The sequence below is a fragment of the Schistocerca cancellata genome, chromosome 8, assembly GCF_023864275.1.
Source record: "Schistocerca cancellata isolate TAMUIC-IGC-003103 chromosome 8, iqSchCanc2.1, whole genome shotgun sequence".
In the NCBI taxonomy this organism is placed as follows: domain Eukaryota; kingdom Metazoa; phylum Arthropoda; class Insecta; order Orthoptera; family Acrididae; genus Schistocerca; species Schistocerca cancellata.
This window is the reverse complement of record NC_064633.1, coordinates 291,974,003-291,990,258: the sequence shown is the minus strand read 5'-3', so window position 1 is coordinate 291,990,258 and position 16,256 is coordinate 291,974,003. Positions and strand designations below refer to the sequence as shown.

Sequence of the window (16,256 nt, the reverse complement as noted above, 5' to 3'; positions counted from 1 at the left end):
TCATCCAAAAAAATCTTTCCAGATTGTCAGTTAAATGTAAGCTTTATCCACCAAACAGCTTGCACTACTTGCATTAGCTTCACTATCTGTTTATAAAATGTAGCTTGACTCATTAGACCTAAAGAAATGAAGAATATAAAAATCATACTGATAACAAAAACGTTATGAAGACAGTCGTATTTTCCGGTCTTCCGTTGTGAGGGAACTATAGGGGGTGGGGTGAGGTCCCGTTCGTGAGCGAGGTATGGGGGTGGGGTGAGGACCCGTCGTGGGCGAGCTGAGTGCGGGGTGAGTGTCGCAGGGAGGTAGAGTGGGGGATCCTCGCTGGGATCTTCGCAGGTTTTAACGTTTGTTCTACACAGGCTCTCCAGCTGCGGCCGGCTGCCTGCCGTATTTGCGGGAGAGCGTCGGTCGGGAGGAGGAACTCCCATTGCGGACGTCTGGGAGCGTACAGGAGGCCAAGCCGTTTTGTTGATGGTGTATCCAAGAGGATGATGCCTGGTTGTCCATTGAAATTCCTATCCTACGGGTGTCGTCGGACTTAAAGTAAGACGTTTTGACCATTATCTGCGTCATTTACAAGCAACTGGGGATTCCGGCGTCAGCAGTAATTCAGCGAAGATTACAGGTTTCGTCGGTGTGTAAATGATTGAACAAGGAGCAGTTTACACCTTATACTCGTGTTCTGCCTGTTCTGCTTGCGAGTGTAAACTTGACTCTCACCTTTGTCTGTTGATTTTAAGCGCATCGTCAAATATTGAATCCAAGTAGTGATTTTCAATTAATTAGCTGCTTTCTTTCTTTCCTCGTCACGACGCGTGTTAAATGGCAAAGCAGAACTGTAGACCATAACTTGCTACATCATTTGCGTGGCATCAGTAAAAGAGCATAACCTGTTAACTAATTAAGGCTTTTTGTAAGCAAAGGTATTTAAGTATGTTGTTTTAAAATATTATCTCAAATGTGTCAGTGATTTATCTTGCGCTAGTTGATTCTGGGGTATGAACGGAAGTGTTGGCACGTCTGCCGTGTAAGGGTATCCTGCTAGTTTTGATTGTTTTGGAAACTTTAATTGAGAAAGAAAAAAACTAGTAGTCTTGTGTTGGGTTCAAAAAGGGTTCAAGTGGCTCTGAGCACTATGGGACTCAACATCATAGGTCATAAGTCCCCTAGAAGTTAGAACTACTTAAACCTAACTAACCTAAGGACATCACACACACCCATGCTCGAGGCAGGTTTCGAACCTGCGACCGTAGCAGTCCCGCGGTTGCGGACTGCAGCGCCAGAACCGCACAGCCACCGCGGCCGGCTCTTGTGTTGGGTTAAGGCTATACTCGGGCTCTGGCATTTGTACTGCAAGCTGCAATATCATCCTATTGTTTCATGGTTGTTTTGTCCCCAAACTAGGTGTTTGCGCTAAACATGCTTTAGGCTGGGTGTTTCGCCCCTCAGCATTATACTTGGGTTTCAGCTGAGTGTTCAGTCTATTGACTATCCATCGTACGCCACATCGGTAATGGTCAACCTGTCATCAGTCGATTTCAGTGCTGCAGTTAGTTGTAAATTAGTACTGGTCCCATTACCTTCTGACCAGGGTTCTTGCTGGACGCTTGTCTTTAAATGCGCCGCTATCCTGGTTAGCGTATGTTGCGGCTAGCTTAAATTAATCACTGCTCAATAGACCAACACAGTTTGTTGGTCGTCAGATGCGGTGTATGTGTTATTTATTCCTTTATTCTAGTCAATCTATAAGCATGCTATTCTTGATTTTGTTACTCTAGGTAGCCATTAACCTACCATTTTTAGGGTGTTTAGATGGAGTGCGGCTCCTTTGAGTGTAGGTATAGAGTGAGTATAGATTTGTCAATTTCCAATTTAGTGTTTTTCCACCAGTTTTATATACAAATTATTGATGTCACATTGTAAAGAAAGAACTTATTGGAGGTTAACTGCCGCCGTAAGGTGTTGTGGACGGTGAACTTCCTGTTATTCACCTTAATGTTCTAGTCAATATGTAAACTTGCTAATTATTTTCCCTTTAAATGGAGTATGCCTTTTATAAGTGACTGTTTGATAACCAGTTCTTTAACGCGCCTACACGCATATTAATATTTATGGGAGAACTTAAATTGTGTTCGCCTGTTGAACTTTAACTACAGTCCAGAAAACTGAATCAGGTGTTTATTATTGTTCTAGTGCTATTATCTGTCAAGCGTAACACTCGACATTTTCTTTGTCTGTTATCAAGTATTACAATAAATGCAAATTGCACCTAAGTGATGCGCTATTTCAGTTGTTCCCGTGATTTCCTGTCTCCGCATATAATATTTGTTTGATATAAGACTGATTAAGCCTTTGTTGAAATATTGGAGGGAGGTGCGCGTGTCTCACGGAATATGAGTAGTAACTGTACCTAAAGTTAGAAGTACAAGATTATTTTGTCCAGCCACACCCTAGGAATATGTTTATTCTTAAATTTACTGTCCCCTATGAACAATTGTTGTAGTTTGTACATAGTTCATTAGTTAATTTGTCACCTATTTTATCTTAGTCACATAATCTTACATCACACGTACAATGAAATAATTCCTCTCGTTTTATTACTAAATTTAAGATTAATATTTTCATCTCTGGTAGTTGAGATACTGTGTAGTTGCTCTAGTTTAGCCTGCCAGAGTGGCCGAGCGGTTCTAGGCGCTACAGTCTGGAACCGCACGACCTCTGCGGTCGCAGGTTCGAATCCTGCTTCGGGCATGGATATGTGTGGTGTCCTTAGGTTAGTTAGGTTTAAGTAGTTATAAGTTCTAGGGGACTGATGACCACAGTAGTTAAGTCCCATAGTGTTCAGAGGCAAATGAACCTTTTTTTTGTTTTTTTTTTTTTTGCTGTAGTTTAAAATCTCTTCTCCAACAGAACTTCACTGCACCACCCTATCTTTGTACCTGATGATGGCGTAGCAGCCGCAAACCAGTTTGTGAAACAAACAGTAAATATTGTAGAATATTATACTATTGTAGTGTGTGTTTCATTCATAATGTATAGGATACCCTACCAAGAACCGACGGAGCAGTCAATCACTGCAAATAAATAATCCTTTCAGTTACTATTTTGTAAGCTGGAGAGAAAAACATCTTATCTGAAACAGCCTGTCGGCACGATATCAGTAGGCAGGTGGGAGAGAGCAGGTGCACAGTGCTTTTTCCCGGAGCGCCGCCGCCGCCGCCGCCGCACAGTACTCACCACGGGCTGCCCGTCGACGCGCACCTCCTGGCTGAGGTCCATCATGTCGAGCGCGAGGCGCGCTATGCAGCGGGCGTGCGTCTCGCACGGCTCGGGCAGCCCGCTGACCGCCATGTACTTGTCGCCCACCGTCTCCACCTGCGGCAGTTGGCCCACACTCAGGCTGCTGGAAGCGCCATCCACGCAACCCGGCACATCACATACACGGGCTGTCTCAGGAATGCCGAGAAAAACTTCGAGGGGCTGTAGACGGGGTTTTGAGGACCCAATCGAAAACAGGAACCCTTGTTTGGAAACGTCATCCAACGACGCTACAGAGCGTCGACTTTATAAGTGCCGGCGCGTGCTACTAGTGTACCCTTCGTGAATCGTGACATTGTACGCTGACGGATCGTAGGAGGAATGTCTGAAAATGTTGTTTGTTATTCAGTGATCGAGACTGACTGCCACGATGAACAGTGAAGAAAATGTAGCTGGCTGCTGAGCAGGCACGCCTTGTCTCCTACGGATACGATGTTCTGTTGCCTTGATGGTTTCCATCCCCCATTTATTTATCTTCTGCAACACCATAAAATCTTCAGTGTTTTTCGGTATACAGGAGAAAAATAAACCTACATCCGCTGAGGTATCTGGGCACTGTATTCATAGAAGACAAGGCCTTTCTACGCAGGAGCTAGCTCCATACCCTCCACTGGCGATCGTGGCAATCAGTCGCGATCACTGAATAGCAACATTTGCAGACGTTCCTCCTACGATCCATCAGCGTACAAACTCATGTTTGCTGACCTAGTAGCAGGCGTTGGCACATTTAACTTCGACGCTCTGTAGCTTCGTTGGAAGACGTTTTCAGGCGCTGGTTCCTATACTCGATTTTTTACTCAAGATGCCGCCTACAGACCCACGGAGTTTGTCGCAACAGTTCTGCGACACCCTTTACGTTTCATATACTCTACAGGTTATGTTGTTGTTGTGGTCTTCAGTCTACAGACTGGTTTGATGCAGCTCTCCATGCTACTCTATCCTGTGCAAGCTTCTTAATCACCCAGTACCTACTGCAACCTACATCCTTCTGAATCTGTTTAGTGTATTCATCTCTTGGTCTCCCTCTACGATTTTTACCTTCCACGCTTCCCTCCAATACTAAATTGGTGATCCCTTAATGCCTCAGAACATGTCCTACCAACCGATCCCTTCTTCTAGTCAAGTTGTGCCACAAACTTCTCTTCTCCCCAATCCTATTCAATACTTCCTCATTAGTTATATGATCTACCCATCTAATCTTAAGCATTCTTCTGTAGCACCACATTTCGAAAGCTTCTATTCTCTTCTTATACAAACTAATTATCGTCCATGTTTCACTTCCATACATGGCTACGCTCCATACAAATACTCTCAGGAACGACTTCCTGACACTTAAATCTATACTCGATGTTAACAAATTTTTCTTCTTCAGAAACGCTTTCCTTGCCATTGCCAGTCTACATTTTATATCCTCTGTACTTCGACCATCATCAGTTATTTTGCTCCCCAAATAGCAAAAATCCTTTACTACTTTAAGTGTCTCATTTCCTAATCTAATTTCCTCAGCATCAACCGACTTGATTCGACTACGTTTCATTATCCCCGTTTTGCTTTTGTTGATGTTCATCTTATATCCTCCTTTCAAGACACTATGCATTCCGTTCAACTGCTCTTGTAAGTCCTGCGCTGTCTCTGACAGCATTACAATGTCATCGGCGAACTTAAAAGTTTTTATTTCTTCTCCATGGATTTTAATACGTACTCCGAATTTTTCTTTTGTTTCCTTCACTGCTTGCTCAATATACAGATTATATCTGTATATACAGGTTATATCTGAAACGAATGTAAAATGTGAGAGGCCCGATACAAGCATATTTTGCAAATCCCTTATCATGGTACGACGCTAATATCGTTGAACATCGTCGCGCTCTGCCAAGATGGTAGGCAGACAACATGCCATACGAGCTGTCATGGTAGCAGGTCTGCAGGGAAACGTTTTCAGTGTATTTGTAGGATCAAGGTAAATGAAAAGTTGGGGTGAAGTTGTATAATCTTTACTTGCAAATAGTCATAAAAAGTGCTCGAAATTACGCCCTCCTAATTGAAAGCACGCTGTGCAACGACGCTAGAGTTACTGTCGCTTTCTTCGAACACCCTTGGCAAAGTGGAAACTGCATCGGAGGCTGCCATAATGAGCGCTATCAGTTTTTCTTCAGTCCCAATGGGTGTTCCATAGACAACAGATTTCAGTTGGTCCCAGAAGAAAAAATTCAATGGGCGCCAAGCCTGGGGAACGTGCAGGCCTTGCCTTCAGCGGACAGCGCCCTATCCAGTTCTCACCGAAGATTAGATTAGATTCGTATGTGTTCCATAGATCATGAATACGACACTTCGTAATGATGTGGAACGTGTCAGGTTAATAGAGGGTGACTATACAAGATATTACATTACATAAAATACTACATGACACTTAATATTTTTAATTTTTTGTGGGAGTGGGGAAATCACCCATTTACTATATCCAAAAATTCATTCAAATACATTCGCTCTGCATGTGCGAAGTGCGCAGGTGCACCATCGTGTTGGCACCATATTCGTTGTAGCACTTTGAGTGGAACACGTTCCAACGACTCTGGCACAATTTCTCGCAAAAAGATTAAGTATCTGTTTGCGTTTATTCGCGGTGAGGGGGGGGGGGGCATGTACGGACCGACCAGATTGTCGCTTACCTAGCCGGCCCAAATTTTGACAGCGAAGCGATCTTGGTGACCACGAAAAAAGGCGTCGAGTGGATTTCCCCGCGGACATACATGTTGATTGTGGCTGTCGGACATACCCGCTCGTGTAAACGATGCCTCATCCGTAAAAATGTACACCGTTCGGAAAGGCTGGTTGAATGGCACACCTTTGCAAAGACCAGTGGCAGTATTCAGTTGGACGTGGAAAATCGTCTGGGTTAAGGGTGAGAATCCTCTGAAGGTGGTAGGTGTGCAAATCATCCTCATGCCGCACAATGCAAAATTGCGGAATGGCTTACACCTATTTCCCGGCCAACACTCGGCGAACTTGAAGGTGTCTGTTTCCGCAGTGCTAAATCCTCCTCTTCAAGCCCTGGCGTACGCACTGTGCGTTGGTGACCGTGTCCGTCAGGCCTTCAAAGCTGTAACACAAAATGAATACACCAGGTTTCGAAGTAGCTCTTAAATGCACATGTATCATTGGGAGAAAGTGCCAGTGGAAAACGTACCTCGAGTGGACCTACCTCTCGTAGGTACCTGTAGATGGCAGTAAATGTGCGTAAATTTGACACTCGACTATTCGGAAATCACCCAATGTACAAACGTTGGACAGCGTGAGCATTATTATCCGACGCCCCGTAAGCACAGTATATGCCTGCTCTTTCCTTCCGAGAATAGCGCTCTATTTCCTGTCCGCCCTACACACTAACAAGCACAAGAATGTTCCCATTTGATGACGAACTGACGCAGGGCGAGCCAGATTCTGCAGGGTGCACAGGGGCTGCACTCTATGCAACACCTATCAGACAGGCATTTGTAGAGGCAAAAACAACGCATTCACGTCTTAGTAAGAGGTGGAAAACCCGTAGTGTTGTCCCGCCTGGAATATCCGCAACTATGTCGACTACAGAGTTTGCAAATAAAGGTCATAAAACTTCAACCCGACGTCTCTTCTACGTTGAAGTCACAAATACAAAGAAATCGTTGCCCTACAGACCTGCTACCGTGACGGCTCGGATGGCATGTTGTGTGCCTACCTTCTTAGCGGCACGCGACGCTGTTCAGCGTCACCTATTGCCGTACGCTAAGGCATGTGGACTTGGGTTGGTATGTGAAATATCCTTGTTGTGATCTACTCTAAAGAACCTCTCATTTTCTACAGTCATTTCAGATACGCCCTGTATATTCTTCCCTGGTGCGTACTTCAGTGTTTAATGTGTTACTTGATACACTCACCGGACAAAAAATTAATCACCAAAGTGAGCACACATATGAATAGTTAAGTGTTTACAGATGATGCAGTGATCGAGTCACGTTCCTAACTGCAAACACACTGCTTCTGCGTGAGCATAAGGCACTAGCGATCAGTGAGACATTTACGTTTCAAATAGATATTGTAGACAAATATGGGTTAGTGTAAGCCCGTGACAGAGTGGCAAAAAGGAGCAACCATGCTTGGCCGCGCCCATTGCCATACAGTGTGTGAAGTTGCTTGATATGTTGGAGTTAAAAGTGGAGGAGTTCCCAACGTGCCATAGCCACAAAACACGACATCAGAACTGTAGTCGTAAAAACGTCCTGACATAGAGACCGTAGCCGCGTTCCACGGCTTGTGAACAAACTCGACAGGAATTGCTGCAGCCCGTGAATGAAGGTCCATCTCAAGCTGTTAGTGACAGAACATTACGACAGGAACCGTATGCTGTCAACATGAGGAGGTGGTCATCTCGGAAAAGGCCATTGATCACATCGGCCTATAAAACCACAGCAGGGAAATCCATGGGGCTGGAAGAACTTGTTACCGGTACTGGTTTCCTGACCACTCCGCAACACTATTGCATCTCGACTGGCCTGCAAAATCATCTTATTTGAACTCCCTCGAAAATCCATTGGCCATGTTGCAACAATGGGTAAAATGCCGACGTCAGCATCCCCACAATTAGGTAAAATTTCACGATGATTGACCAGCGATCTGGCTCAGCCTCCCCCCTTAACGTAAAACCCCCGGGATAAGGTTACACAAGCAGGAACTTAGGCAACTACCCAACATTACTAAGCTTGATTTGTGATATGTGCACCATTTTTCCTGGCCAGATTGTTGATGCCGTACACGGTAGGTCACCGGGGTGGGGACCTGAAGAACCTGATAGGGGCCCTCAAAGCGAGGCTCAAATTTAGATGACGCTTTATGTTCTTTCCCCTGTCCTGGCACACGCCTAGCAAAAACCAGGTCGCCCGCTCTTATATTAGCAGGACGACGCCCCTTGTTGTATCGTGCCGCCTCCCTCTTGTGGGCGAAATCTATATTGGCCCTTGCTCTCTGCCAATTCTCGTGGATAATTTCTGCTGATATCTCCTCTGGCAACAGGTCCGAGATCGACCACAAGTTAGCAAGCAGAGAATTTACAGAATAGGCCACCAGTAAAGCGGCCGGGGTGGTTTGATGCGACTCATGACGAACGGTATTGAAGACCAAAGTGAGCCACGGAAGGGATCTATCCCATTTGGTTCGGCTCTTCTCGTGATAAATCATCAAAGCTTATTTAAGGTTTTGGTTAAAACGCTCAGCGAACGAAGGCTGGGGATAATAGGGTGTCGTCGTGACGTGAGTCACGGCTTGATGAAAACAAAACCTTCGAAACTCTTTCGAAACAAAGCCAGGCGCATTATCGCTAACCAAAACCTTTGGCGGACCAAACAAGGAGAAAATCCTCTCGAGAAGAGCAATAGTATTCTTGGCCGTGACTCCGGTGCTCGGAAACATCCAGACAAATCGAGTGAAAGCATCAACCACCACCAAAATATATTTGTACCCAGCCTGGGTACGGGGCAGTTGGCCCACATAATCAAAAAAGAGGCGCTCCATAGGACGCTCAGCACGTGAAGTCTGAAGCAACCCCCAATGCTTGTTAGAACTGTGTTTAGCCATACTGCATTCCCTGCAGGCTCTCACCATTTTCCTAACATCCCGATATAAGGTTGGCCACGTCAAGGATTCTCTAATCTTACTAATAGTTTTAAGGACCCCAGATGTCCTCCAAGAACCGAACAACGATAATACCTAAAGACGGCCGGGATCAAGGATTTGGGCAAGCAAATCTTAAACCCCATGATCATAGCGAGTACACAAACACAAAATTCCTCTCCTAAGCTCGTAACGCGAGATAGTACCTCCGGCTTCCAGCCGCTCCCTGATCCTGGCCAACTCCGTGTCCAAATGCGGCTCCTCTTCCAGGTTCTTAAACAACTCCGGCACTTCCCTTACACAGCAGCTACCAGACCTTCCTCCCGTGTGCCCGGTTGGAAACGTAGTTGATCCTCGCTAGCCTCGTCATCGCATTCCTCAAACATGCGGCTCAGGGTGTTTCCTAGCACATTTTCGGTCCCCTTGACAAGACGAACTACGAATTTAAAGGCCAACAAACGCACAGCCCGACGGGCAATCCGACCAGTTTTCCGCGGTCGCGCCAAAACCCAAGTGAGTGCCTGATTATCAGACTCGCGATGCTCAAGATAGAACTTGAATCGCTCGGTGGCGAAGAGCACCGCTAACGTCTCCAACTCATAGGTGTAATACTTCATCTCAGTGGCAGTAAGGGCACGTGAGGCATAACCGATCGGTCGGCGCTCTCCGTCCTGTTCCTGAAGCAACACGGCCGCAATACCGGAGCCCGAAGCATCCGTTTGAAGAATGAAGGGCAAATCAAAATTCGGAACGGCCAAAATCGGGGCATTACTCAATGCAGTTTTAAGAGCATCGAAGGCTCCTTGCTGGTTTTCAGTCCAATTAAAGGGCACCCCTTTCTTTCTCAGAAAGTTCAACGGAGCCGCCAGTTCCGCAAAACGGGAATGAATTTCCTAAAAAAACTTTCCATACCCACAAACCTAGCCACCCCCCTTTTTACTCTTAGGTGGTCGAAAATCACGGATGGCATGGATCCTCGAGTGATCAACCTTGATGCCACTGCAGGACACCACTTGGCCCAGAAAGGAGATTTCCTGACGGGCAAACTCGACCTTAGAAGGTTTAACAGTTAACCCTACCTGTTCCAAACGAGCTAGCACGTTATCAGTATGTCCTAAATGTTCTTCGAAGGTCTTACTATAGATGACCAAGTCATCCAAGTAATTAAAAACAAACTGAAACTTTATGTCCCCCAAAACAGAGTCGAGGTGCCTAGATAGAACTGCAGCTCCGGTCGCTAAACCAAAGGGCACGCGGTTAAATTCATACAGATTCCAATCTTTCGTGAATGCAGTAAGGGGCTTAGACTCCTCGGCCAGCAGAACATGGTGGTAGGCTTGAGTGAGATCCAATACAGTGAAGTAACGCGCTCCCGAACACCATGAAATGCAGTTGTGCAAATCAGGAAGTGGGACCGATTCCAAACCCACCTTTTTATTAAAGGCCCGATAGTCAACCACCGGCCTATAGCCACCTCCGTTACTTTTAGGAAGCGTAAGGCGAAGTAGACGGCCCAATAACCCCCTTTCCAAGCATGTCGTCAACTATATGCCTCAACACCATCTTAGGAGGCGACAACCTATACGGTGCTTGCCTCACAGGTTGATTATCGGTGAGACGGATACAGTACTGAATTTTATTGGTGACCCCCAGCTCGTCCGTTAACACACGAGAAAACTTCTCCAAGACTTGCAACAACTGCGAGGCTTGCTGCTCGGTAAGATGACTCAAGTTACAATCAGAGGCATTACTACTAGCACTACACACCCGAAAATCCCTCGTATAATGGTTACAAAACTGAAACTTAGTAACTGGAGAAAATGGAAAATAGAACACGCCTCCCACGTAATCCAATACCAGCCCAGTAAGCTCTATAAAGCTACACCCCAATAGGATATCTATTCCCAAATTCCTCACTACACATACCTTAACAGGCCAAGAAAAAAACTCTGCACCCCACCTTCCTTACGCCAACCACATCTAAACGCTGGCCTTTCACACCCCGACAGATTACCAAAATGGTTCAAATGGTTCTGAGCACTATGGGACTTAACATCTTAGGTCATCAGTCCCCTAGAACTTAGAACTACTTAAACCTAACTAACCTAAGGACATCACACACATCCATGCCCGAGGCAGGATTCGAACCTGCGACCGTAGCAGTCGCACGGTTCCGGACTGAGCGCCTAGAACCGCGAGACCACCGCGGCCGGCCGACAGATTACCGAAACACTCCGCAGCACCGGGAACTTACAAATGGACTTATATCTTTGATACCACCGATAGTCGAGAAGAGATATATTACTGCCAGAATCAATCAGAGCACACACCGGCTCATTGTTAAAACTTACGCAAGCGAACGATAATCTAGCGTTCGACGCCGCCCGGACTCTATTGCAGGCTCTAGGCATGGGACCGCGGCGACCTCACCTGCTTTCCAGCTGGCGTCAGATGTTCGACATTGCTCTCCCCGTGACCTTGCACTCACGTGCGAAATAGAACTGGTAGGAGCACGGGGCTCACAACCCGAACCACACGCCACTGTTAAGCACTAATGAAGGACTGGGTCCCTTACTTCGATTGCACATATTTCATTAAGGTCAATCCAACACATTTATTTCAAATAACATAGATGAAATTACATTTGAATCTGACATTAAACACGAATAAAAAAAATTCAAAAACAGCTGATTTAATGCGTGAAGCGCGAGCTAAGCCCATAACCAGATAAACTAAATAATTCAGCGTAGGCCAACCGGTGTGGCCGTGCGGTTCTAGGCGCTTCAGACTGTAACCGCGTGACCGCTACGGTTGCTGGTTCGAATCCTGCCTCGAGCATGGATGTGTGTGAAGTCCTTAGGTTAGTTAGGTTTAAGTAGTTCTAAGTTCTAGTGGACCGATGACCACAGATGTTAAGTCCCATAGTGCTCAGAGCCATTTGAACCATTTGCACCAATTTAGCGTAATTCAAAGAAAGAGAAAAACGAAATGGAATCAATACACCCCACTGACAAATATCCAAAAAACTTTACAATACTACTCAAAAGAATACAATGAAGTGGGGAGCAGTCGTTCAGCCAACATAACATTTCAAAATGAGTTCAATAACACAGCTGCGTGCCCCAGAAAACAGCAAGACATTACATACACTTCATTTGACAAATACTCATTAACATTACGCCACTCCTGTTTGAACTGCTGTGTCCCCAAGAAACAGGCGCTAATTCTGAAAGAACATTTTTTTAAATATATGTTTAAATTACAGCATTAAGGAATTTCAAATCTTTCCCCTTTCTAGGCGGAGGCTGAGCCAGAAACGCAGACTGCCACAAAAACAAGTTTTGCTGTGAAATCTTACAGGACACCCGGAAGCAGTAACAGACAACGGGTCGGCACCCACAAATAACACAGGCTAAGAGTAAGGCTGGGAGCACATCCTACGAGACCTTGTTCACACTATGCTCACCACAAACTATAGACATTTCATCCTAACATCCGCTTGCGGTGGCTGCCAGAAGGACAAAGCAACCGACAGGCCCACGCTGTGCTTCTCACACAGGCACCTCTATTTGTACAAACATCTAGGCCAACACCAACTCCAGACTCCCTCTTACTGCCAGGCTTGGCACAGCTTATATAAAATGCCTTCCAGGCAACCAGTAACCGCCGCAGGAGTTTCATGATTAGCGAACAGCCCCAGCCTAACAGACATCACACATGTGCTGACGCCCAACCCACAACTCCGCCAGTCTCACCGGCCGCCCCAAAACGACTGCCTCTCGCCGTCCCACGCGCCCCAGTCGAAAATGCAACGATGCTCATACCCGAGGACGCGCCAAAGATAACAAGCCGATCGCTGATGGTCGACCAGCGATCTGGCCCAGATGAAATACTAATCGATGGCTTAACCTGGATGCGACGTACCTGAACAAGTTTGTGGACACACTTCCCAACCGAATACGGGTGGCTATGAAGTCCAGAAGCGGAATTACACTGTATTAAATGAAGGCCGCATGGATTTCTGTGGGGGTAACTCATTTTTTGTCCGGTGAGCTTATATATTCAATTGTATTCTCCCACTAATCTTATTCTGTCAGTCTGTAACCAGTATACTTTTATTATACTGAAAGATACAAAATTTTGTTCCTACACTTGAATTTGTTTACGAGACGGGCAACTTCTAACGTAGCGTATAACTTTGTGTTATTACAACCAATAACTCATTTTAATTTTGTAACTGTTTCGTAAATGACAGTTAACTTCTATTAGATGAATTCTGTTGTATTGTTACCGACCATGAATAGTCACACGTATATACGCATAACATACATCTAGGTGGTACAGTGAACGTCATGGAAAAAAAATTAACGAAAATTTTGCGACTAGATGCCGCTGGAAGCAGTATAATGTGCAAAATAAAGGACGTGCGGTACACGGCTGTTCCTCGGTGTCCGTCTGAGATATTCGGTATGGTTGCCTCAACGCAGGATCGCGCACTGCTCATAAAGCTGTTTTACGAGAACATTTAATGTGTGTCAGTAGCACTACAGAATTTCCGTTCACCCAAAGCTATGAAAAAAGGCGTTGGTCCGATGTGTTCCATGGGTCTGGAGAAACTAATTACGAAATTCGAAAAGACAAGTTCTTTTAAAGAGCAGTGTGGGAGAGGGAGGAAAGCAATTATCGGACGTCAGTACAAGACGTGACCTCAGCTTTGCAGGGGGGTCGAGCAGTGGTGTGCTATTACGTGAACTGGGAACCGCTCGAAATTTGGACAAGTTTGTGATCACGGTGAAAAAAATTCTAAAAATATCCCGGGTTGCTATTCATAAGAAATTATTCAGAAGTTGCTTCAGGATGACATGCCAGTAAGACAAATGCTCGGTCTACAATTGCTTGCTCGCATGGAAAAAGACAATTAGTGTCCATGTAACATTCTGTGGACAGAGGAAGCCCACTTCCGTCTCCAAGGAAACGTCAATACACAGCATTGGAGAACAGACCAACGGAAAATGCGCTTGCGCATCAACCGGCACCACTTCAGTCTGTCAAGGTAAATATGTGGTTGGAGCCGGCGGCATGGTTTACTGTAGGGACATATTATTTCGAGGAGATGAGTCCTGCGGGCTGTGTTATCTGGATTGTCACTGGCAAATGCTATGAGAGTCTTTTGTGTACATCATTCCAAGCCTTCAACAGCTTGGATATGTGGGTAAGATAATTTTCATGCAAGACGGTGCTCCTCCGAACATTGCACAGAGAGTGAAGCAACCACTGCAGAAGCATTCTGGAAATACCAGCATTGTGAGCCGTCATTTCCCTACAGCCTCGTCGTCCAGAGCACCCGGTCTTAATCAGTGTGACTCGCGGCTGTGGGGTTATTTGAAGGCTCTGTATTTAGTGCTCCAATCACAAACGTAACTGACTTCAAGGCACGCATTCAGCAACGCATTGTAAGCTTACCCCTGAGGCACTCCGATCCGTTGTGGAACATGCTGTTCATCGATTTCAGCTGGTGGTAGAAAACTGTGGACGACATATTGGAAATGTATTGCGTCTGTCTCACGACAGTGAAAAGTCAATTTCAGTGTTGCTATTTATGCAGTTTTTAGCCTCAGGACCATTAAAAACCGATTTTGCCGTCCGATGTGGCACTACCTGGCCGTGGTGGGTGGCGTTCACTGTGTCACGGCTCCTCAATACCAAACTTGTACACTCGTGCACATTGCACAGTAAGAGTGGTTTAAGGTGCGTTTCACATCAAAACCGCCGTATTGAGATTCACTTGCAGTCGAACCCATCTACGTTATGACGCTTACAGTACCGTCGACTGGGAGAATTTTTGTTCAGTTTCTCCTTCCAAATGTCATTTATTGTAATTTAATAACGTTTACAACCAAAGCGGCACATAGCCGGACCTTTACCGAATGCAACTCTTTCACGGCTGAAGGCCTCCAAACAAGAAATCTTAACAATTCAACAAGATAAAAATCCAATTAAGATAGCGATAAAATAATTTTTAAAAAACAGCAATCATATGCAAGGTGCAATACAAAAGGCTGAGGGCCACAATTAAATTTCAAAATTTTAAAATATATTACCATAGTCTTATAAAGGCAGAAGGCCGCAATGTTTAAGCTTGAAAGATAATCTTTAAATTTAATTTTGCAAAATTTTTAAGACAGCGAAAAAATAACCATAAGGCTAACCTTTCCGCATCTTCGATTACATTCCGATCTAATATGCCGTTATTCTGAGCAGTGGTTCTTTTTTTACAGTATTTTGAAGCTGGAACTTTGATTACAGTCATCCTGTGTATCATTCGAAAACGGCGTTGGCGCAGTGGTAACACAAGTGCCCGTTGGATAACCGAAGTTAATCACTGTCGGCCTTGGGTACCACTTGGATGGGGGACCATCCGGCTATAAAGGCACATTTGCATGCCGAGCGTGAGTTTCCTCGGAAACGCGAAATATTAATTAAATAAATAATCAGTGACAAATAAATAAAGCCTATGGCACACAACTGCAGCGCTGTGTCGCTGATAAAACAAAAGCACAATTACGTTACTCTTATGTTTGATTAAGAAAGGAGAGAGCTCTGGTAGAAGTGGTGCGAGAAGCACGTATTTTATTCTATTGTCTGGCACACCGCCATATTTCATGTTATAGAAGAATACTGCGAGTTGCAACCAGACTAGGCACTCGATTCTGTAAAGAATTTATATTTATAAAAGTAAGTAGGATTATGAACTGTAGGCATATTCATTGAATATATCTGATTTAACTAACTGTGTAACTTTTTTATGTTTAGTAGACAATCACCTCTGTACGACGTATTGGCATGGCTGGCAAATTATTGAAATATTGAGATTTAGATTATGAGTCCGCACCTACCGCAGCAGTCTTTGGAAACGATTTATTTACGAAGTCCGATTATTTCAGTTTTATTTCACGGTCAACTACGAGTAACATTGCCTTTACGAGAAAGCCATTGTCAAGCGTCTGATACCGAATAATTAAACGTCCACGTTCCAGATAAGCAAATATTAATTACAATTACAATCACAATCACCATCATACAGATAGAAAAATTAATATTTAAATAATATTTTTTATTTTATTTATTTTATATTGACGACTGCGTGTCGGACTTGTTATTTTGTCATTTGTTACATTGTTCTCTTTGTTTCATGTGAAAAATCAACTTTCTGGACCTGGACGTGAATGTATGAGAGATAACAAAAAATCTGAAGATATTTTCCAATTCTAAAATTTTGCGGGAAGACGCAA

General features: G+C 44.8%; 1 protein-coding gene across 1 annotated transcript in view; it reads right to left on the bottom strand.

The window, feature by feature from the left end:
* Positions 1-16,256, bottom strand: part of LOC126095135 (guanylate cyclase soluble subunit beta-1) — a 237,714-nt gene that overhangs the window by 49,371 nt on the left and 172,087 nt on the right. Inside the window, exon 12 of the mRNA XM_049909854.1 lies at positions 3,241-3,378. Within this exon, the coding sequence (XP_049765811.1) occupies positions 3,241-3,378 (138 nt within the window). The remainder of the gene's footprint in view (positions 1-3,240; positions 3,379-16,256) is intronic.